Source organism: Limanda limanda, chromosome 12, assembly GCF_963576545.1.
Source record: "Limanda limanda chromosome 12, fLimLim1.1, whole genome shotgun sequence".
Taxonomy (NCBI): domain Eukaryota; kingdom Metazoa; phylum Chordata; class Actinopteri; order Pleuronectiformes; family Pleuronectidae; genus Limanda; species Limanda limanda.
Window position 1 is genome coordinate 2763276 of NC_083647.1, and position 22476 is coordinate 2785751.

At 41.9% G+C, this 22476-nt stretch overlaps 1 protein-coding gene across 1 annotated transcript; it reads left to right on the top strand.

The window, feature by feature from the left end:
• Nucleotides 1-9001: 9001 nt before the first annotated feature.
• gabrg1 (gamma-aminobutyric acid type A receptor subunit gamma1) lies at nt 9002-21954 on the top strand. The gene is made up of 9 exons (XM_061082817.1): nt 9002-9078; nt 15603-15763; nt 16423-16490; nt 17264-17484; nt 17791-17873; nt 18915-19052; nt 20374-20526; nt 21394-21596; nt 21673-21954. Exons 1-9 carry the CDS (start codon nt 9002-9004, stop codon nt 21952-21954), a joined length of 1386 nt encoding a protein of 461 aa, XP_060938800.1.
• The last annotated feature ends 522 nt before the right edge of the window (nt 21955-22476 follow it).

The window sequence follows — 22476 nt, forward strand, 5'->3', positions numbered from 1 at the left end:
ATCCTCCTCCAAGGCATGTTCAGGTTTGCACGCACACACAAGGAAACTTGGCACACTCTGCACACAAGGTCTCAACCAAGGGCATGCACGAGCTGGGCGGTAGCATCATTATTTTGGGACTATTTTGCTTAAACACGTTGTAAATTATGCCATTTCGAGTCAAATTTGAATATCGGGGCTTGCGGACACCTGGATTACACCACAGGAGTAATGTGTTGGCATTTTAAGAATTTTGTTTTATTACGTCTGTTTTTGTCTACATGCTGTCTCCCCCTGAAACTCCAGAATTGTTTTGTGGACTCCAACACTTCACCCCTCCATTGGCACAGTGGTGCAACAATGGAGGGGCGCATCGCTCAATTTAGAGCAACAATATGAAATATTCCGTTATGTTAGTAATAAGACAGGCTTTATACACTCAAAGGATCATATACCTGTCTCAGCTCAGCTTTGGCTCTCTAACTAGCAATTATCTATACAGTATATCTGTAACTGTCAGCAAAACCGGCCAGTTTATGCAGACTGTTTTATTCTTTTATTTTAGGGTTGGGCTATATATTGTTCTTATGTTCAACTACGGTTTGGGTTATTTTCGTTGTCTTTTATACGTAGCGACTCCCCTCGCATAGTTACCTGCAGCAAAGGAGCGGACGGTTTTATTCGACACACCTGATCCCTCGTTTCCGCCCCAGTGCAATAAAATCCCTGCCGTCAGCCCGGCACAGATAGGAAACCAAACCGGACGCCAGCTTTGCGGCATTTCTCGGACCGAAAGAAACATCCAAACAACTTTAGCTTAACACCCCTCGCCAAGCGGAACGAGGTAAGGAAGCTGGTCCCATTTACTTTGCTGCGGGTAGTGCGGAAGGGAGTCGCTGTCACGTTAACGAGTCAGATGTCTCACGTGGCGATTTGTTTGTTCATTGTATTTTAACGTTCGTGTTTGGTTTTAATGATTAAAATCTTTGTAACTTGTAACTGTCATTACAGTTTTACGGTGTCACTACGGCAAACCAGATGTGAGAATAAAGAGCCGTGTACATCAGTTCAAGAGACTCAGCGTTTGTGTGGAGAAGCGGGGGGGCCGTTACAGTAAAACTCGAGGCTACAACGAAACGTCTTCCTGACTCGTGTCGTCACCCGAAGACACAAAACTTACAAATCGACCGTCAGACAAGACCGGACAACGCATCAAAGGCGCACGCACGAGAGAATATATGCAAATTTAATGAAGCATTTACATATGTAAATACAAAAATGTTGTGAACTTTCCTGCTTTCTTGAAGTCAAAACTGATCACTAAATAATGATGATGATTTTAACGACCAATGGTAATTGTGTGTGTCATGTTGCAATTAACATTATTTATTGTTGTCTATGAGGAGCGTAAACACTGTTTAAATTGCCTAGTATAATTTTCTAAGCATACTTACAGCGCATCCTCTTTTGTTTGTGCCCATCTTACTTAGGATATTTAGGTTGCATCTGTTTTTGTGCTAAAACTCTGAGTATTCAACTGTTTTGCAAATGTCTGGTATAAGAAATAGCAGTTACTAAATTAAAGCGACTACTTGCAGAGGTTCTATTCAGGCACACTGCATATCACACCTAAAGATTAAGGTCCGAAGGTCAAATTAACAACGCAAGTAAAATAAAATGTCACTTAAAGCAGCAGCAACAAGTAAATCAGTTCCCATGCATCAAGACAGACCAGGCTCGCGGCAAAGAATAATTCCTGAGAACATCCGAGAGCTGCATAAAAATACTTTCTATTCGGCCTATGAGTCCTGGAAATTGTCAGCAAGAGAAGTTCGGACTGAAATGAAAAACTACTGCTCTCCAGATGACCTCGATAAAATCCAACGAAAAATTTGCACAAACCATGATGTGGTGAGCCATCATTATGAGGCACTTGTATGCAGCCAAACCACCACCCCAGATATCGTTGGTAAAATGGACACCTGCTCTGCTCTGACTGAAGAAATTCTTGCTCTTGTGAGTAAACGCAGAGACATCATCGATGGCAACTATAATGAACGAGTCGAGAAGGAGAGAGTGAGAATAGTGCTGAGTAAGGAAGATCATGGCTCCATATTTGGACTTACAAATACTGAAACCGCATTTTCAGAAACATCACGGAACTCAGACCAATCAAATGCAATTTCAACAAGCTCTAGTAAACGACAAGACGCAGAAGCAGAGCTCGCAGCCAAGCAAGCGGAGGTAAAGGCAACAAAAGACATTCTATCCCAGGAATCCAAGCTCAGAAGACTGGAAGATGAATGGAAACTTGAAGAGGCGGCCATGTTGACTGAATTGGAGCGGAAAAGGACAGAGAGACAATCAAAGCTAGAAGAGGAAAGGAGGAACCTGCAGCAGCTTAAGGCAGAGAAGGAAGTCCAGGTAGCAGCTGCTAGAGTAAGAGCATATAACAGTTTCGAAGATGTCCGCCAAGATGGGATGAACCATGAATCAGTCGCTGCTCACCAGGAGACCAGATATGAAGCTCGGCTAAATTCAAATGGTTCACCATCTCAACCTCGACTAGCACCTTTGCGAGCAACAACATCTGAAGATACAGTCTCTCTGGCCCAAGCAATAGCAAGCGCACTAAGCATAAATCGCTTGCCTGTACCGGAGCCAGAAACGTTTAATGGCGATCCTTTGAAGTTCACTGATTGGAAGATGTCTTTTACAACCCTTATCGATCAGAAACCTCTCTCACCAAGCGAGAAGATGTATTATCTAAAGATCTACCTCGTCGGAGAAGCCCGCAGAGCAGTGGAAGGGTTCTTCTATAGGAACTCTGAGGACGCATATACAGGTGCCTGGAAAGTCCTACATGAGAGATACGGAAACCCATTCCTTGTTCAAAAGGCCTTCAGAGACAAGCTCGCCAGATGGCCCAAAATCAGTGCGACTGATCCGTTAGCACTGAGAGATTTTACAGACTTTCTCCAAGGCTGCGCAGAGGCAATCCCACACGTTAAAGGTTTGACCATCTTGAATGATTGCGAAGAAAACCACAAGCTACTTCAAAAACTACCTGATTGGATTGTACAAAAGTGGGGCCGAATCGTCGACGATAACCTGTATAAAGCGGGGGATTACCCTGATTTCAAAAGTTTCACAGCGTTCCTGAACAAAGAGGCCCGGATATCTTGCAACCCTATCACGTCCCCACATTGGATGAACTTTAATCCCACAGTCGAGAAGGAAGCCAGATCCCTCAATTCAACTGCCCAATTAAAGTACGCCACCCGAGATGCACCTGAAACGGCCAATTATAGGGGAAGACCCCCATGTGTGCTCTGCCAAGATGAAACGCATGGCATCGTCAGGTGCCCTTCTTTCGCTGCGAAATCTTTGGAAGATAAAAGGGCATTCATCCACGAAAACCGCCTCTGTTTTGGTTGCCTAAGGAAGGGACACATCAATAAAGACTGTAGAGGGCGACATACATGTAATACCTGTGGTCGTAGGCATCCCACTTGCCTGCATGAGGAGTAGTTAAAAGGACATAACACTCCTAGATATTTAGCTGAAAGGGCCATTAAATGCTCTAGAAATCCTGTATAGCACAGTCGGTTAAAATGTTTATATCAGGATTTGGTGGGAGTGTAACTGTCAGCAAAACCGGCCAGTTTATGCAGACTGTTTTATTCTTTTATTTTAGGGTTGGGCTATATATTGTTCTTATGTTCAACTACGGTTTGGGTTATTTTCGTTGTCTTTTATACGTAGCGACTCCCCTCGCATAGTTACCTGCAGCAAAGGAGCGGACGGTTTTATTCGACACACCTGATCCCTCGTTTCCGCCCCAGTGCAATAAAATCCCTGCCGTCAGCCCGGCACAGATAGGAAACCAAACCGGACGCCAGCTTTGCGGCATTTCTCGGACCGAAAGAAACATCCAAACAACTTTAGCTTAACACCCCTCGCCAAGCGGAACGAGGTAAGGAAGCTGGTCCCATTTACTTTGCTGCGGGTAGTGCGGAAGGGAGTCGCTGTCACGTTAACGAGTCAGATGTCTCACGTGGCGATTTGTTTGTTCATTGTATTTTAACGTTCGTGTTTGGTTTTAATGATTAAAATCTTTGTAACTTGTAACTGTCATTACAGTTTTACGGTGTCACTACGGCAAACCAGATGTGAGAATAAAGAGCCGTGTACATCAGTTCAAGAGACTCAGCGTTTGTGTGGAGAAGCGGGGGGGCCGTTACAGTAAAACTCGAGGCTACAACGAAACGTCTTCCTGACTCGTGTCGTCACCCGAAGACACAAAACTTACAAATCGACCGTCAGACAAGACCGGACAACGCATCAAAGGCGCACGCACGAGAGAATATATGCAAATTTAATGAAGCATTTACATATGTAAATACAAAAATGTTGTGAACTTTCCTGCTTTCTTGAAGTCAAAACTGATCACTAAATAATGATGATGATTTTAACGACCAATGGTAATTGTGTGTGTCATGTTGCAATTAACATTATTTATTGTTGTCTATGAGGAGCGTAAACACTGTTTAAATTGCCTAGTATAATTTTCTAAGCATACTTACAGCGCATCCTCTTTTGTTTGTGCCCATCTTACTTAGGATATTTAGGTTGCATCTGTTTTTGTGCTAAAACTCTGAGTATTCAACTGTTTTGCAAATGTCTGGTATAAGAAATAGCAGTTACTAAATTAAAGCGACTACTTGCAGAGGTTCTATTCAGGCACACTGCATATCACACCTAAAGATTAAGGTCCGAAGGTCAAATTAACAACGCAAGTAAAATAAAATGTCACTTAAAGCAGCAGCAACAAGTAAATCAGTTCCCATGCATCAAGACAGACCAGGCTCGCGGCAAAGAATAATTCCTGAGAACATCCGAGAGCTGCATAAAAATACTTTCTATTCGGCCTATGAGTCCTGGAAATTGTCAGCAAGAGAAGTTCGGACTGAAATGAAAAACTACTGCTCTCCAGATGACCTCGATAAAATCCAACGAAAAATTTGCACAAACCATGATGTGGTGAGCCATCATTATGAGGCACTTGTATGCAGCCAAACCACCACCCCAGATATCGTTGGTAAAATGGACACCTGCTCTGCTCTGACTGAAGAAATTCTTGCTCTTGTGAGTAAACGCAGAGACATCATCGATGGCAACTATAATGAACGAGTCGAGAAGGAGAGAGTGAGAATAGTGCTGAGTAAGGAAGATCATGGCTCCATATTTGGACTTACAAATACTGAAACCGCATTTTCAGAAACATCACGGAACTCAGACCAATCAAATGCAATTTCAACAAGCTCTAGTAAACGACAAGACGCAGAAGCAGAGCTTGCAGCCAAGCAAGCGGAGGTAAAGGCAACAAAAGACATTCTATCCCAGGAATCCAAGCTCAGAAGACTGGAAGATGAATGGAAACTTGAAGAGGCGGCCATGTTGACTGAATTGGAGCGGAAAAGGACAGAGAGACAATCAAAGCTAGAAGAGGAAAGGAGGAACCTGCAGCAGCTTAAGGCAGAGAAGGAAGTCCAGGTAGCAGCTGCTAGAGTAAGAGCATATAACAGTTTCGAAGATGTCCGCCAAGATGGGATGAACCATGAATCAGTCGCTGCTCACCAGGAGACCAGATATGAAGCTCGGCTAAATTCAAATGGTTCACCATCTCAACCTCGACTAGCACCTTTGCGAGCAACAACATCTGAAGATACAGTCTCTCTGGCCCAAGCAATAGCAAGCGCACTAAGCATAAATCGCTTGCCTGTACCGGAGCCAGAAACGTTTAATGGCGATCCTTTGAAGTTCACTGATTGGAAGATGTCTTTTACAACCCTTATCGATCAGAAACCTCTCTCACCAAGCGAGAAGATGTATTATCTAAAGATCTACCTCGTCGGAGAAGCCCGCAGAGCAGTGGAAGGGTTCTTCTATAGGAACTCTGAGGACGCATATACAGGTGCCTGGAAAGTCCTACATGAGAGATACGGAAACCCATTCCTTGTTCAAAAGGCCTTCAGAGACAAGCTCGCCAGATGGCCCAAAATCAGTGCGACTGATCCGTTAGCACTGAGAGATTTTACAGACTTTCTCCAAGGCTGCGCAGAGGCAATCCCACACGTTAAAGGTTTGACCATCTTGAATGATTGCGAAGAAAACCACAAGCTACTTCAAAAACTACCTGATTGGATTGTACAAAAGTGGGGCCGAATCGTCGACGATAACCTGTATAAAGCGGGGGATTACCCTGATTTCAAAAGTTTCACAGCGTTCCTGAACAAAGAGGCCCGGATATCTTGCAACCCTATCACGTCCCCACATTGGATGAACTTTAATCCCACAGTCGAGAAGAAAGCCAGATCCCTCAATTCAACTGCCCAATTAAAGTACGCCACCCGAGATGCACCTGAAACGGCCAATTATAGGGGAAGACCCCCATGTGTGCTCTGCCAAGATGAAACGCATGGCATCGTCAGGTGCCCTTCTTTCGTTGCGAAATCTTTGGAAGATAAAAGGGCATTCATCCACGAAAACCGCCTCTGTTTTGGTTGCCTAAGGAAGGGACACATCAATAAAGACTGTAGAGGGCGACGTACATGTAATACCTGTGGTCGTAGGCATCCCACTTGCCTGCATGAGGAGTAGTTAAAAGGACATAACACTCCTAGATATTTAGCTGAAAGGGCCATTAAATGCTCTAGAAATCCTGTATAGCACAGTCGGTTAAAATGTTTATATCAGGATTTGGTGGGAGTGTAACTGTCAGCAAAACCGGCCAGTTTATGCAGACTGTTTTATTCTTTTATTTTAGGGTTGGGCTATATATTGTTCTTATGTTCAACTACGGTTTGGGTTATTTTCGTTGTCTTTTATACGTAGCGACTCCCCTCGCATAGTTACCTGCAGCAAAGGAGCGGACGGTTTTATTCGACACACCTGATCCCTCGTTTCCGCCCCAGTGCAATAAAATCCCTGCCGTCAGCCCGGCACAGATAGGAAACCAAACCGGACGCCAGCTTTGCGGCATTTCTCGGACCGAAAGAAACATCCAAACAACTTTAGCTTAACACCCCTCGCCAAGCGGAACGAGGTAAGGAAGCTGGTCCCATTTACTTTGCTGCGGGTAGTGCGGAAGGGAGTCGCTGTCACGTTAACGAGTCAGATGTCTCACGTGGCGATTTGTTTGTTCATTGTATTTTAACGTTCGTGTTTGGTTTTAATGATTAAAATCTTTGTAACTTGTAACTGTCATTACAGTTTTACGGTGTCACTACGGCAAACCAGATGTGAGAATAAAGAGCCGTGTACATCAGTTCAAGAGACTCAGCGTTTGTGTGGAGAAGCGGGGGGGCCGTTACAATATCTAATAAGAAGCTATACACATGGGGCCTGTTGTACAAACAAGTTCAACTTAACAAGGCTAATCTTTCATCCGGCTTCACTGAACGTAAATCGGCCACCCTGATAAACTATACTATGAAGGTGGTTATCAACTGTCTCAGTTAGCTCTGCGTTTTCGTATATATGACTAGGTTCGATTTCTTACCAACAATCCTATGTGAAGATCAAAACCGGTAGTAGCATATCTTACCAAAAAGTATTGTGTGCTTAACCAAGGCCTGAAGATCTTACTGTTCACGTGCGTTGCTCTTATATATTAATATATATACAGTATATATATAAAGACTTGATTGCAGTTATTTTCTATAAACAACATGTCGACTATTTCAGAGGTCTGCACTTGAGAACACATGTTAGATCCAGGTTCAGAACTTTTCTAAATAAAAGCTCTGAAATTTAGCTCAATATGAAACATTGATGCAAAAAAACACTGCGCTTGTTCTTGTTGACAAATTGCTGCAGAGGATAATATTGTATGGATGTTGCTTCCTTGAAAGAGATCTGGATCTGCTACACTTGTAGTGCCTGTACTTTATTAGGGAATGTAAAAACACTGCCACACCCCACTATGGCACTGGTTGCCTGTTTATTAAAATTTAATTTTGTGATGATTGAACATATTGTGTGTCCAAATCACACCATATTCGACACTGCACTTCATTTGGCCATTAAGGATACATTTACATTTATTTTAGGTGTGAAATCTTAGGATTAATGGTTTGCGAGATATGCGTTCCACATACAGACGTTTGTGGAATTAGTAGGTAGACAAGATATACTGTTAATGCCACAAATAAATAAAAGAAACTCAGTTTCATTATTTATTTACCAAAATGTTATCAATAGCCTATATAGAAAATCTAAATTACTTCATGATTTAAAGATTTTGTTTTACTGGGCCATATGATCTCAAATGTTGGCTATATACTGAGTGACCATAAAGTGCACTGTGGCATGAATGTGACACTCTACCCTCTCACTACTCTGTCAAGGTGCCCTTGAGCAACACGCTGAAGCCAGTGTGCAGCTGCTCCAGCTGCTCGGAGCCTCTCAGCCAAAGTGGACAAGGTGAAAGTGCGTCCTGCACCAACGATGGATCACACAGCAGCGGGTGTCTGCGGTCACTGGACACAGAACCGTCAGGGTGAATGGTAGTGATCAATAATAAACACGTACAGCGATCACATCCGTCTTCACTAAAGAGGAAAGACAGATTGGAGTTACTTCCAGCGGCGGCAGTGTGAGCGCAGCCAGTTAGCGGCACTGCAGATGGACTGGAGGCGAGTCAGCTCTCCATCCGCGCGCACTCTGCCACGTCCCCTCCTCCTCACACACAAACACACACACACACACACACACACACACACACACACACACACACACACACACACACACACACACACACACACACACACACACACACACACACACACACATACACACATACAGCATGGACGCATCGCTCACATCCCCTCGTCCCTTCATTTAACCCGCATCGGCTGAATCCAGACGCGACCCGACGACACGAACACCCGCTTTCCCCGCAGCTCCCGCGGACACAGACAGGCTCGTTCCCCCGCCGTGGAGCAGGAGGAGGAGGAGGATGAAGAGGCTCTTTGTCAGGACCTTGGAGGACAAAGCCATGAACCCCTGGCTGCTCTTCGCCCTGCTCGGGCTCTGGTGAGTGTGTCTGATCGGTGGGTGGATCGGGGATGATGCATGTCTCCAGCATAGGGAGGGTTGTCAGGGTGAATGGCTGCAGACCTTCATGCGGTGCTGTTGTGTCATTGTTCCAGCATCTTGTGTTGTACCTGTGATCACAGCTCTGAGGGTGTCTGTGTGAGCGGGGGTCCTTAGAGGGGAAACATCTGAGGTTCCTGTGCTTCACGGAGAAATGATCATTCAAATGAACAGTCCTTGATCAACATGTCTTTCCAATCTGTGTGATAGCCCATTGATCTATTGAGTGTGTGTTGGTGTTACACCTGCATCGCCCCTTGGTGTTTTATCAGCCTCTGAGCACGTTTCTGTTCTAGTGTCAAGTGGGTGATGATGGATGTTCCTGCTGTTTGGAACCAGAGCCCTGAGGGAACCTTGTCACTTGGTCACACAGGTGTGAAGTGTGTCCTGGAGAAGACAGGCCCACTGTCCTGCATGTGACAACTGGGTCTGGGTATCATCTGATAATCCCTCATTAATGAGTAACTATAAAATGAGTCATGACTATTGTTTTTTTGTTTCAAAACGAAAAACAGGTCCCAATTTTGTTTTACAAATTATTTTTTTTAATTTCTCATTTTGGACAAAAAGTACAGTTATGCCATGAAGAAGCGCAGCTGAAATTTGAGGGGAAAGTATAAAATATATATATATATATATATATATATATATATATATATATATATATATATATAGGATAGAATGTCCCAGCTAAGCAAAGATTTGGACAGGCCGGGAGTGGCTAATTGGAAATACAGGGACAATTCCTGTTGGACCGGACTGGTCAGGTATGAAACAATAAATATAACGTAGGCGATCGCATTATGTTCTTCAAGTAGAGTCTGACTGGCCGAAAACTGGGCAAGGGTGGTACTGAGCCATCAGACTGGACCCAAGGACCCAAGGACCCAGGGACCCAGGGATCCAGGGATCCAGGGACCCAGTGACCCAGGGACCCAGTGACCCAGTGACCTAGTGACCCAGGGATCCAGGAACCCAGGGATCCAGGGACCCAGGGACCCAGTGACCCAGGGACCCAGGGACCCAGGGACCTAGGGACCCAGGGACCCAGGGACCCATGGACCCATGAACCCAGGGTCAGCTGCCCGGGCCAGAGTGCGCACAGCATGGCCACACCCCCACCATGCTTGTGGTCCTGACAATAAGGCATCCTAATATATATAATTTTAATGCATGTTAATATCTTCTCTTAAGTATGCAGATGCAGATGTAGTCTAAATTTTTTTTTAAACGGATCCCCCCTCCGATCAAACATGCTCTGCTTCCTGTTGGTTCACTGTCCAGCTTCACTGTGCAGGTCAGTTTATGTGCAAAGTTTTCCAGAGGAGGATCACAGAGGATTCTGGCGTAAAACACGATGTAAATGACCTCATCTCGATTTCTCAAATTTGAATGTCAGGGCTCAGGACACTTGAATGACACCACACAAGCAGTATGGACACATTTTATGTTTGTTTCTGTTTTTTATTTTACGTTTGAAGACAAGGTCACTGTTTGCTTTAATTGGATTGGATTTGGCTGCAAAACAGTTGTAGCACTGATGTTGTTCAAAATCAACCCTGAGCTTTAATGTGTAAGGTCAACACAAGACGTGTGTGTTTCAGTCTCCCTGGTTTTCTGTTGGGGAAACAGAAGCTGGACAGTGTGGTGGCAGTGCAGCCTGAGCTAATAGGATTGCATTTTTTAATGCACACAGTGGAACCAGAGATAGAAACAAAGCTTTTTGTCTAACATGTCTGGAGAGAGTTTTTTCTCTCCACAGTCACCAATGTGTGCTCATTTCGGGAACTATTGGGTTTTTCTATAATTGTACAACCTAACTATGGAAAGTGCCTTGAGATAATCTATAATAAATATACATACCATTTTCTTCAGACCTCTCTCATCAATAAGGAATTCCTCTTGCTGGATGTCTTTCTGTCTTTTCTGTCCATTCTGAGTAAAACTCTGGTAAAAATCCCAGGAGATCAGCAGTTTCTGAAAAAGTCAAACAAGCCTCAATCATGATATGTCACTGAGATCAATTTTTTTTCTGATGTTTTTTGTGAACATCAACTGAAGCTCCTTACCTGTATTTGTATGGTCTTATGCATTTCACTGATGCCACGTGATTGGTTCATTGTGCAATTGCATAGTGTCGGTGCAGGTTTTCCTAATACAGTGCCCTGTGAGTATAAAATACCATCCTGAGTCCCGTTAACATCGGTTTTCTCTTATTTGTTGGAAGACAGGGGCATGTTGGTTTGGCTAATACATGTAAAGCTACTACACTGTCAATATCTCACTAGCTAAACTCGGATTAACGTACTGTTAGAACCCCTCTCTCTCCTTTTTGTTCTTTTTTGTTTTTCAGTTGCTTCCAGCCATAAATTGTTGCTGCTGACACAGTGAGGGAAAAGGTGCTAAATTTGGGGAATCGACTTGTGACTATGATTTATCAGTGTGAGACTGAGAAGACTGCGAATTATTCTTACTGTCCAACCCTCAGATCACTCCTTGCACCCCCAGTCCACTGCAGAGCAAGCAACGCACAACAAAGCAGAAATTTTATCCAAATCTAAGATGGGTCACCTGTCTTAGAAATCAGCTCAAAAACAGGCTCAAATCACCTTGTATGCACAGCTTAAGGTACATACACACACACTTTAAATGTTTACCTTCTTATAGAATATGAAAAACATCATCCACTGCAGGCACATCTCATTGATTAGCACACTGCTGTGTGGTGAACTGACTGAACCGCAGTGGAGTCAGTGAGTCATGGCTAAAAAGTCTCCAGGGTTCCAGTTGAATCAACACTCGGCATCGAAACAAGAACATTCAGATGTGTGACTTTAAGCTTCAGCTGAGCTCAAGCGGCCCCGTGCTGGAGGCTGTGCCCCAGTGTGTTATAATGAGCTTCACTTCCTCTCAACGCTCCCATGTAAAAACTACTGGCTGTAATGAGAGAGTAAAGAAAGTTATTACTAGGAATACAAATGTTTTCCACCTGAATGTCTCCAGATCTGGCAGAAATTCAGTTCTGAAGGTCAACATTACCATTTGTTCCTGACCTGACTTCAGTAAACACCCTCCACAGTTTATAGAGCCACGATCTGCTTCAGTTTTCATCTACTGTACCTTTTCAAGTTGTCTGTACCGTTTTCTTATTCAAAGGAGGATTATTAGCAACAAACAAAATGATTCAAATATTCTGAGATCCCCCGGACATTATCTGGAGGGGTTGTATGTGCAAACGCAAATGTCTGGCAACAAACCTTCTCTGTAAGAAAAAGCAGTGCCATATAGGTAGAAGACACCAACAAATATGTCAGGAGAGGTTTCGGTCAGGGCAGACGCTGGTGTTGATGTGCTGTAATGTCCACTCTGAATTTCTCGTCGTGTATCATTGAGGATTTGCTGTCTTTCCCCGTTTCAGGTCATAAGAGTGAAGGACATAATAACATGAAATGCTAGCAACAATTAATCTGAAAATGTGTATCAATATGTTCCACAAATAATCAATATGTTTTAAATGGACTTGTATTTATATAGCGCTTTTCTAGTCTGATGAAGACCACTCAAAGCACTTTACAGTACAGTTTCACATTCACCCATTCACACACACATTCATACAGTGCATCTACTTGCAGCACTTTGTTATTCTATGGGGGGCCATTCAGGGTTCAGCATCTTGCCCAAGGACACTTCGGCATGCAGATGGTTCAGACTGGGGATCGAACCAACGACCTTCAGGTTGGAGGACGACCACTCTACCCCTCAGCCAGAGGGGTAGAGTGGTAACAAACTGCGATAATTGTGTTGTTTCGAGATGTGTGTTATTGTACACATTTTTCAACTCTGTGGTGTTATGACAGTAGCAGATAGAAACAACATTACCTGCAGCGCTTAAATCTGAACTTTATCATACTCTTAAAGGTAGCAAGTATCAGAATAAACTTGATTCAAATCAAACTGTATTGAAACATTCAAGGGTCACAGATACAAACAGGCAGCAACTCTGATGTGCTTGAATTAAACTGTTTCTTATTCAGGTTCTGGTAACAGGCTAAATCGTTTACGAAGAATTGAGAGTCTTGGCAGGGATGGCCATCTTTGCTTCTATTCTTTATGAAGTTGTTCTTTAGTTATTCTCTTCAAAAGTGACAATCAGAAAATGAAGAACTGGGCTCAGTTTGAAGAAAATGAACATAACAAGCACTTTTCTGACACAAGAGGATTCATAAAACAAAGAGATAAGACCAATTGATTGAACCTGTAATGATAAAAGAAAGTGACGGTACCAGTGGGAGGGAGAGTTCTAGCATTAGAGAGTTGGATTAAATGGAGCAGACTGAGCAAGTGATTGTATCTCTGGGATGTGGTGAACACGATGAGGTGGAATCCCAGCTGGGCTAGCCATTGTCTGCATTTCCAGTGGCTAGGCGCCATCCGGGTGCTAGTGCCGATTTCACAGATAAGCTGCAAGTTGTAGGTTCTAGCCGTCATGTCCACTCCCCAGAAGCAACAAGGCTGCACAGAAGACGAACAAAGTTGTCTGGTTTTAAACAAGGCTTTTTATTTTTCAATTTATCCATTTTCCAATAGACACAGATTCAGATGAGTGTTGGATAACAGTGGGCTGGCTTACTGTGCCATGCTTGAGGTCATGTCTTTGTATCACGCCAAGTCGCCAGGTCTCTTCACAGAATCAGGTCCGTGTTCATCAAGAGATAAGAGCAGCTTGGCACAGACTGAGAGTTCAGCCACGTGTAAGTGCCTGGCAAAGACCCAGCATGGCAGGACAGTGGGAAACCGACACTTGTACATGATTCTGAACAGTGGGGGGTAGAGTAAACAGAAACAGTACTCATGTTAAAGAATTATTAATTGATAATTATATTTATTTCATTTACGCTCAAGCACTTTTCAGAAGTCAAGAGGACCTGACTGTCAATCACACATCCATAATTCCTTAGATATTCAGTCTGTAGTGTTTTCAGTTCTTTTGTTGTATTTTTGTACATTTTGGGATTCTGTGGACGATCTCCTGCTGTGTTCTCACATTGGCTCCTCCAGAGATTTTGCAGAAATTCCAGAAGCTCTCACTTGGACATTTTTATCAACAGACACTCCGGAATGTCCGGAGGATTTCTTGTCTCTCAGTCTCCTCCTTCTGGCATGATGTTTAATTTTTTCGCTCAATATCACAATGCATTTAAGTTTATAGTTGGGATAAGGTTAAAATTCTGCTCGTACATTACTCTTCACTAATGTTACATCTCTAAGGATCAATCAGTCATCAATGTGAGGGCAGTACAGTGATCTCTAACATATTACACTGTGTCGGCTGGTCCTCAGCTTATAATTTAATATATTAAATGTGGACAATATTTACTAGTTCATTTAGTTTAGATTATGTGAGATCTGATTTTAGTTTGTTGTGTGGCTCAAAAACGTTAAGACCTTTTAATTTACTGTGTTTACTACATGTTGTGATTTGGTCATTGAATGCTCTTGAGTACATTTTGTAATGTTAAATAGACATTTGAAAATAGATCGTCTTTTTTTTCACCTGCAATTCACTAAACTCATTTGGCTGTGACTGGTTAAGACAATGAGGTCCAGTCATGGATCTATAAACTTATGTTATATTTCATCTCTCAGTGCGAGCAGCACTTTGTCCCCATCAGGTTACAGCTGAACAGATATATCTAATCATTCATTCTAACAAAGTGGATTTCAGCACTTGAGCACACATTAAAGAAGACAGATGTTAATCCTTCTGGCTTCACTGAGTTTAAATGAGTTGATAGATTTAACTCTGGTCAGCTGTTCTGGAAATGAAACTTGGCGTTTCCAATCTTGGGGTCATTAGACTCAGACTTAAGAGTTTGTTAGACCTGCTTCGTGGAACAGGCCCCACGGGGCCTATATATTTGAGGATAACTAGATAGTTAAACAGGGAACACTGGGCAGGGAAATATGAACGTAAACATTGGAAGAAAGACATATAGCCTACTGTATTTGTACAATTGCCAAGCCTGTGTAGTCCCGGAGAAATTGTGGCAATGGATGGATGAATGAAAAAAGACAGAAATCTAAGTTATGAAGGGGGATGGGACTTTTTCAATCTCCTCCCACTAAAACAAAGTAAACTAATGTTGTCAAGGCTCTTCGGTATGGGCGTTTCTCAAATGCAGTTGCTGGGACTGTGAGGCTGTTGACAAATCTTGTCAGTTGAAACTGGAGCCTCAATGCTAAAATAGGTAATTTCCATCAAAATGAGAAATTATGTAAAATACTGAGTCTTATCATTTGACAAAAAATACACATTAACTATAGACTGTCATGTCAAAACTAACAAATTGCTCAAATCTGACCATTGAGCCATTTCATACATGCAGAACCATCATCTGACATTCAAAGACACCCACTCATATAATCTACAAATTCTTACCATGTTTTTTTTTCCTACTCCACAGTGCAGCGCTTTCGCCCCTTAAACAGGAAGACGAGGACTATGAAGATGTGCCCATAAACAAGACCTGGGTCTTATCACCAAAGGTCTATGAGAGCGATGTGACTTTGATCTTAAATAAACTGCTGCTGGGCTACGACAACAAACTGCGCCCTGACATCGGAGGCAAGTCAATTTCATTCTTTATTTCACAGCTACATAGGTTTCTTGTGCTAAGAAAGAGATTCAAGGTTTTCTTCACAAAATACTTTATTTGAAGTCTGGCATCTCTAGACCAGTTTGCATTTACAAATGGGAAAGCTTCAGTTCATTTTCAGTTTATAAGGTGTGTCATCATCAGTCGCAGAGCAGACCCACAACTAATCAAATACTCTTTCTATGGTGGACTTCTCCACATCAGTGGTATCCAACCCTGGTTGTTAAAGAAAATGATTAGCGACACTCCCATGTGGTGCTCATCTGTCAGTCATTGTAACAAACCCACACCATTTTTCATAAGTAGTTGTGATTGGCTCGACCCCTTTCAGGATGGATGTAAAACAAATAACGACAAGATTGCTGATTGGTCTGTTTTCCAGGCTTTATAAAATAATTTGTTAAATTCCTTACTGATGATATCAAAATACTATAACAGGAATCTGTTGGCCTTGAGGAAAGTGAGTGCTTTGTGATTCTGTGCTATACACATACAATTTGACGTGACATGAAGTCCCTTCATGTAATATGCTGTTCTTTGCTATCGTTCACCTTGTGATATATGTTAATAACGTCAGTTAACAAATATGTTCTGTGTAAGTTGATGTCTTCCTTCTGACATATTTCAGTGAGGCCAACAGTGATTGAAACAGCCGTGTATATCAACAGCATCGGACCAGTGGACCCCATCAACATGGTGAGACTGCCTCCACTGACTTCCTGTTAAATCATTTGATTCATTAGGGTTCATCCTCTGGGGACCTTGAATGTCTGTACAATAATAGAAGGCATTCCAATACTTGTGTGACCGTTAATTTAATAATCCCTAACACATGACACAACTATTTAGAATTCCACATATGTTCTCCAATAAAGTTCCACCTTGAGCCACTGAGGAAAACTGAAGATCAATTTCCATTGAAATGTTCCTCAAGTATTATAAAATTTCTATTCACTACATTATATGAATATGAGGAGCTGGTTTGTTGAGTTTGACAGCTGATGCTATTTAACCAGAATGGGGTGCATTAAGATGACATAACAACCAAAACTAGAATGGTAAAAAAAATATAGAAAACTTTTTTTCACATTTGTGTTTTTCAGTTGAAATTTTAAAAGCATGATTCGCAAATATCAGTCATATCACCTCACTCATATTCCATTGCACCTGGTTGCATTTACCATTTTTGTAACACTTACTTTTCCACCTCTTTGAATTATGTTGAATGTTTTCTTTTTTCAATTTACAGTGTGATTGTATACAAGCTCAAAAGGAGTACAAAACCAGATGGAAACTAACCAGCTATGGTTCAAAGTGTGCAATAATACAAAAATAAAAATAAATTTGAATAATGCAATGAAGTGCCTCTGAGTTTAGATCTATGATTGTTTGCTTTAATTTATTGCATTTTATAATGTGCCATTAAATACTCAACTAAAACATGCATGGATTACTTAACTCTGTTGCAGGAATACACCATTGACATCTTCTTTGCCCAGACATGGTACGACAGCCGACTGAAGTTCAACAGCTCGATGAAGCTGCTCATGCTAAACAGTAACATGGTAGGCAAAATCTGGATTCCCGACACATTCTTCCGGAATTCACGCAAATCCGACGCCCACTGGATCACCACTCCTAACCGCCTCTTGAGGCTGTGGAGCAATGGGAGGGTCATGTACACACTAAGGTAGGACACTTCTGCAGCACTTCTGCAGACAGGTTTCAAATGTATTTAATGTTGATGTGTCAACTCTTGAAATATCTTTGTCGTCTGTGCAGCTTTAGTGTGTGCACGTGTGTTTTTTGTCACATGGTTGTATTTTAGGTGACACCAGTTTAAACATTGCACAATCTAATTGTCATATTTATTTCTACATTTGTTGGAATAATTACACAGTGAACAAAGTTCCTTTGCTATGTGCAGTCCCACTTGGGTGGGAATCAAACAATGCTGAGTCTTGCTTTTTCTCTGTCACAATTCTGTTTTTGTCAGGTTGACTATTAATGCGGAGTGTTACCTTAAGCTGCATAACTTTCCAATGGATGAGCACTCATGCCCCCTGGAGTTTTCAAGCTGTAGGTGGTCAAACATTTTCCCCTTCCATTTTCGAACCAGTCATCTCGACTTCAACTTTCCCAGAGAGAGGGGCTTCCGTGTGGGCTAGCATAGAGCCTAAGCCCTCGTTTCTTCTCTTTGCAAAACGACCCATCTGCTTGAGGCTGCCCTCTCCAAGCCTGTATCAATCAATCATCAGCTCCATGAGCAGAGAGAGGAGGTCACCCAGTCCCATTTTCTCTGACAGACTTAATGCATTATGCACCCTCTCCCAGTCTGATTCATGCTGTCTGTGTCATTCTTCATTTGTCTCTTGCATTGTGCTTTAGCCTCTCATGACACATACCAGTGAGAAATGCAAAGACCATTCCATGGAGTTGAGGACAAATGTCAGAACCAGTATAGTCAAACTAAATATGTTAAAATGAGAACAAGTGGTAACTGTAATTATGGCTTTGTTCATACCTGCCATTAATGTGTGTCCAGGGTGAATTTTGTAAAGCACTGAAATAATAAAGTTTAGGTTTGAAGACTCTCAATTCTTTCAATCTCAATTTAGATTTCGATTTTTTTCAACCTTTAAATGTTAAATTATCGATTGTGGAAGAAAAATAAGCTCAAGTCAATTAAAATACTGAATTCTCAACAAGCAAACATAACTAAACATGTAATAATTTATATAATACTATAATCAAAATGTATTAATTAAATAAAGAAAAAGGAATTTCCTTTTTCAGGTTGAGCAAATACACTGTGTTACCTGAACAAACCTAATACACACTATTGCAGGAGTGCCTGTCAAAGCGTTAACATACCACATGCGTTAGTACACGGACGGTTATTTGCATTTGAAGACATCTTGCTCATTTGTAGAAATTTCATGAGACTGGGAAGGTCAGTTCCATCTTGAATGCTCCCTTTGCTTTGCCATGGTGCATTGTTCACCTGTGATGTGCAGTGCTCTGAATGACAGATGTGAGCTTCTTGTTACATATCATAGGCAATAGTAAGGCTGCTAACTCATCTATTATGTGACTGTGTTGGGTGTGGGGGTTCCGCAGATGGTTATCCTAAGAATGAGATCATGTACCGGTGGCAGAGGCGAGCGGTAGAGGTGGCAGACCAGCGGTACTGGAGACTCTATCAGTTTGCCTTCGTTGGGTTGAGGAACAGCTCTGATGTGGCACACACCCAATCAGGTGAGAACTCTTATAGTTCAGCCAGATCACATACATATGGTCAAGCAATTCAATTACATGTAAAATAAGGTGACATGAAAAAAGTAACTGTTCTGTTTCATATTTATTAAAAGGAATTGGTCTTGCAGCCTTCACGTAGAATAAGCAGGAATCCAGCACTATTCACAACTTTGATTTACTCTATAAAAAAAACAATTGTTATGCCCCACTATTATGTGGCCCTTTGGGGCGAACAACATGTTAGATCACTGACTACCACTGACACAAAATAACAACAGAAAGCCTTTAAAACAACACAACCCATGAGGTTTATTAACACCACACAACAACACACACAAAGTTAAAATCCCAGGCTCAGGCCCAGCAGGACCAGCAGTCCCCACACTGGAATTCCCTCTTCTGATCCTGACACAGGAGTTTTTAAAGAACCTCAATCCACTGCCCAGGTGTGGTAGAGAAGAGACAAGAAAAGGGGACACAGAACAGGAACACATCCAGTGGTAACACCAAAGGCCTGCAGATATATACGACAAACAAATATATATTTCATCACTTTCCTATGTAAAAGAGTCAAAGGTCATGTGTTGTGGGATACCACAGGGTATTCCGTGGAGCCCTTTATATTTTTCAGTATATGACCACATAGCAGTGGCTCAGAACACAGTGAGGAGCTTCAAAATGTAAATGGCTCTGAGATATTTACTATCATTACACTGGGGGGAAATGAAAGCCAATCTTTTTCCTTCTAAATTAAAATTATCAAGGTCATCCGATTTTATAGCCAAAGTTGGAAAGGTCCAACTAACTGCTATGGACAATTCAATTTATATAATAGATATTGCTTTAAAAACCCTGACTCTTAAACACAGAATTACCTTTCTGGCCAGAAGCCTTTCTGGAAATTGGCTCAAATTATTTTTAATTATGTAGCCACCTCCTGTTACATCACAATGCCTTAACAATAAATGACAAACGGCTCAAAATAAACGTAGAAGGGTTCTTTTAAAACTCCATCCACGAACACATGTTGGCCCTGATCAGACTTGGTATTATCAACTGGCACTGCAAGTTCATCTTTTCACACCTAACATTAAAATGTGTCTCCCCCCCTCTCCCGCTGTATATGCAAATATACCTGTACGTCATTTCAAAGAATATGGACACTTTCCAATGTGATCTGAGCGATTGCATTTCGAATACATCCTCACTGAGTTTTCGTGTGTTCTCACCTTAACTGAAAACTATACTGTCTGAACACCCACTTATTTACCTGGGATTTTGGTCATTGATATCTAGATTAACCTTACTGTTCAACTTCCAGGGGAATATGTAGTGCTGACCATCTTCTTTGACCTGAGTCGAAGAATGGGCTACTTCACCATCCAAACCTACATCCCCTGCAGCATGATCGTAGTCTTGTCCTGGGTTTCCTTCTGGATCAATAAGGATGCCGTCCCAGCCCGCACGTCTCTAGGTTTGATATATTCTCTAAGTTATAAAGAGTTTAACTGAGTCAGAGTGCACTTATATAACATAGTAATCTTTGACAGTTTAAAAGAAAAAAGGTTGAAATCCACAATAGAGGTGTATGTTTTTGTTGTTTTCCCTGCTGTTCTTATTTTTAAAGGGCTGAGCTCTTTGAATGAGAATATGATGTGATAGGTTGGTTGTATTCAAATCACCACCACACAGTCATAATAACAAGCTGAATTTATCAGAGCAAGGACATTCATAAAAGCACCTAAAGGCAGGATATGACATTGTATTGAATTCATTCTTCTTTTAGCCATGAATTTTTCCCGTGGTGCTGGCTGCCACAGAACCCTAAACAATTTCCAATAATGTTGATATGTCGATAATATATCTAAATTAGACATATTATCAGCCATATCAGGTATCAATGAAACATATAACTGAATATCAATAGCTAGGAGACGTCGTTAAATGTGTTAATGATGTAATCAATGCATTTACATTATAAATAGTAGTGGACCAAGTATCGAACCCTGGAGTACACCACAGGTGAGACCAGCAGTCCCTATAGGGACCAACTGACTCTGAAAAACTCCCATCAGAAAGATAGGAGATGAACCAGTCAAAGGCATTCTCATAGACTTCAACCTGTTCTCTGAGCTTTTCGATAGCTTTGATCTACAATATAAATACCAGTAACAGTGCATTTCACTTGAAAAGACATTCAATGTCTGTTCAATGTTGCTTCATTGGTTGAATTTACTTTTTCACTTCAAAAATAATTGAAGTATTTGAGTGTGCCAGGGGTGGCCAACATTTGCATACAACTGTGTACAAATATACCATGTCTTTGTGATAATCAATTTAGGTATCACCACAGTGCTCACCATGACGACTCTCAGCACCATCTCCAGAAAGTCCCTGCCCAAGGTTTCTTATGTCACTGCCATGGACCTGTTCGTCTCTGTTTGCTTCATCTTCACCTTCGCTGCCCTCATGGAGTATGGCACTCTGCACTACTTCACCAGCAACAGACAGACCAAGAAGTCTAAAGCCAGCATTAACACACAGGTACCCCACACTTCTCTTCTTTCTTTTATTGATGTCATTCCCTTTTGAGCCCACTGAATGTGTAACACCTCCACAGCAGAGAGCGTCCAGCATGGTGAATATCCGACCGGGAACGTCCCTGCTGCAGATGAACAACATTGTGCCGTATCATGACGAGGATGATTTTGATTCCGATTGTTTGGATGGAAAAGACTGCACCAGCTTCTTCTGCTGCTTCGACGACTGCCGCTCAGGCGCCTGGCGTGAAAACAGGATGCACGTACACGTTTCCAAGATTGATACCTACTCACGAGTATTCTTCCCCACCGCTTTTGGCCTTTTCAATCTGGTTTATTGGATAGGTTATCTGTATCTATAAAACCAGTATAAGTCAGAACTGAAGTTTGACATCTGCAAACATTTCACGGAAATAGAAATGTTCACATAGCAGAATTAGGAAATTTATGACAAAAAGGTCAACTCAATTAAAATCTAAATACAAATTAAAAATACACCTGTGTATCGATTTTTCTGAAGATCGGTCAATGTGAACATGTTCCGGGGTTCTCGGGGGGCACTGTTGAGCCATTTTGCGACGCCCTCAAAAAGCCAATTCATTTGCCTGAATAATAATAATAATAATAATAATCCTTACAATTTCAATGGGGCCTCAACTGTCAGTGCCTGTCAGTGCTCGGGCCCCTGCTAGCAGTGAGGTATGGCAGCACAACATCATTGTCCCCAGTCAATAATCCCTAATAATTCAAATGACGCTCTGAATTTACATCCATGAAATCTATTATGGAATCCCAAATGAAGTAGTTTTAGAAATATATATAATAATTGACATATTGTTAACTCATGGGGTCTGTTGTGACTGCAAAATTAGTGCAACTAGTAC

Bases quoted from the DNA above. Each gene is read 5' to 3' on its own strand.
- gabrg1 (XM_061082817.1), top strand. From the start codon at position 9,002: ATGAAGAGGCTCTTTGTCAGGACCTTGGAGGACAAAGCCATGAACCCC. The intron at 17,485-17,790 runs GTAGGACACTTC...TGTTTTTGTCAG, and splicing joins AGGGTCATGTACACACTAAG to GTTGACTATTAATGCGGAGT. The intron at 19,053-20,373 runs GTGAGAACTCTT...TTCAACTTCCAG, and splicing joins TGTGGCACACACCCAATCAG to GGGAATATGTAGTGCTGACC.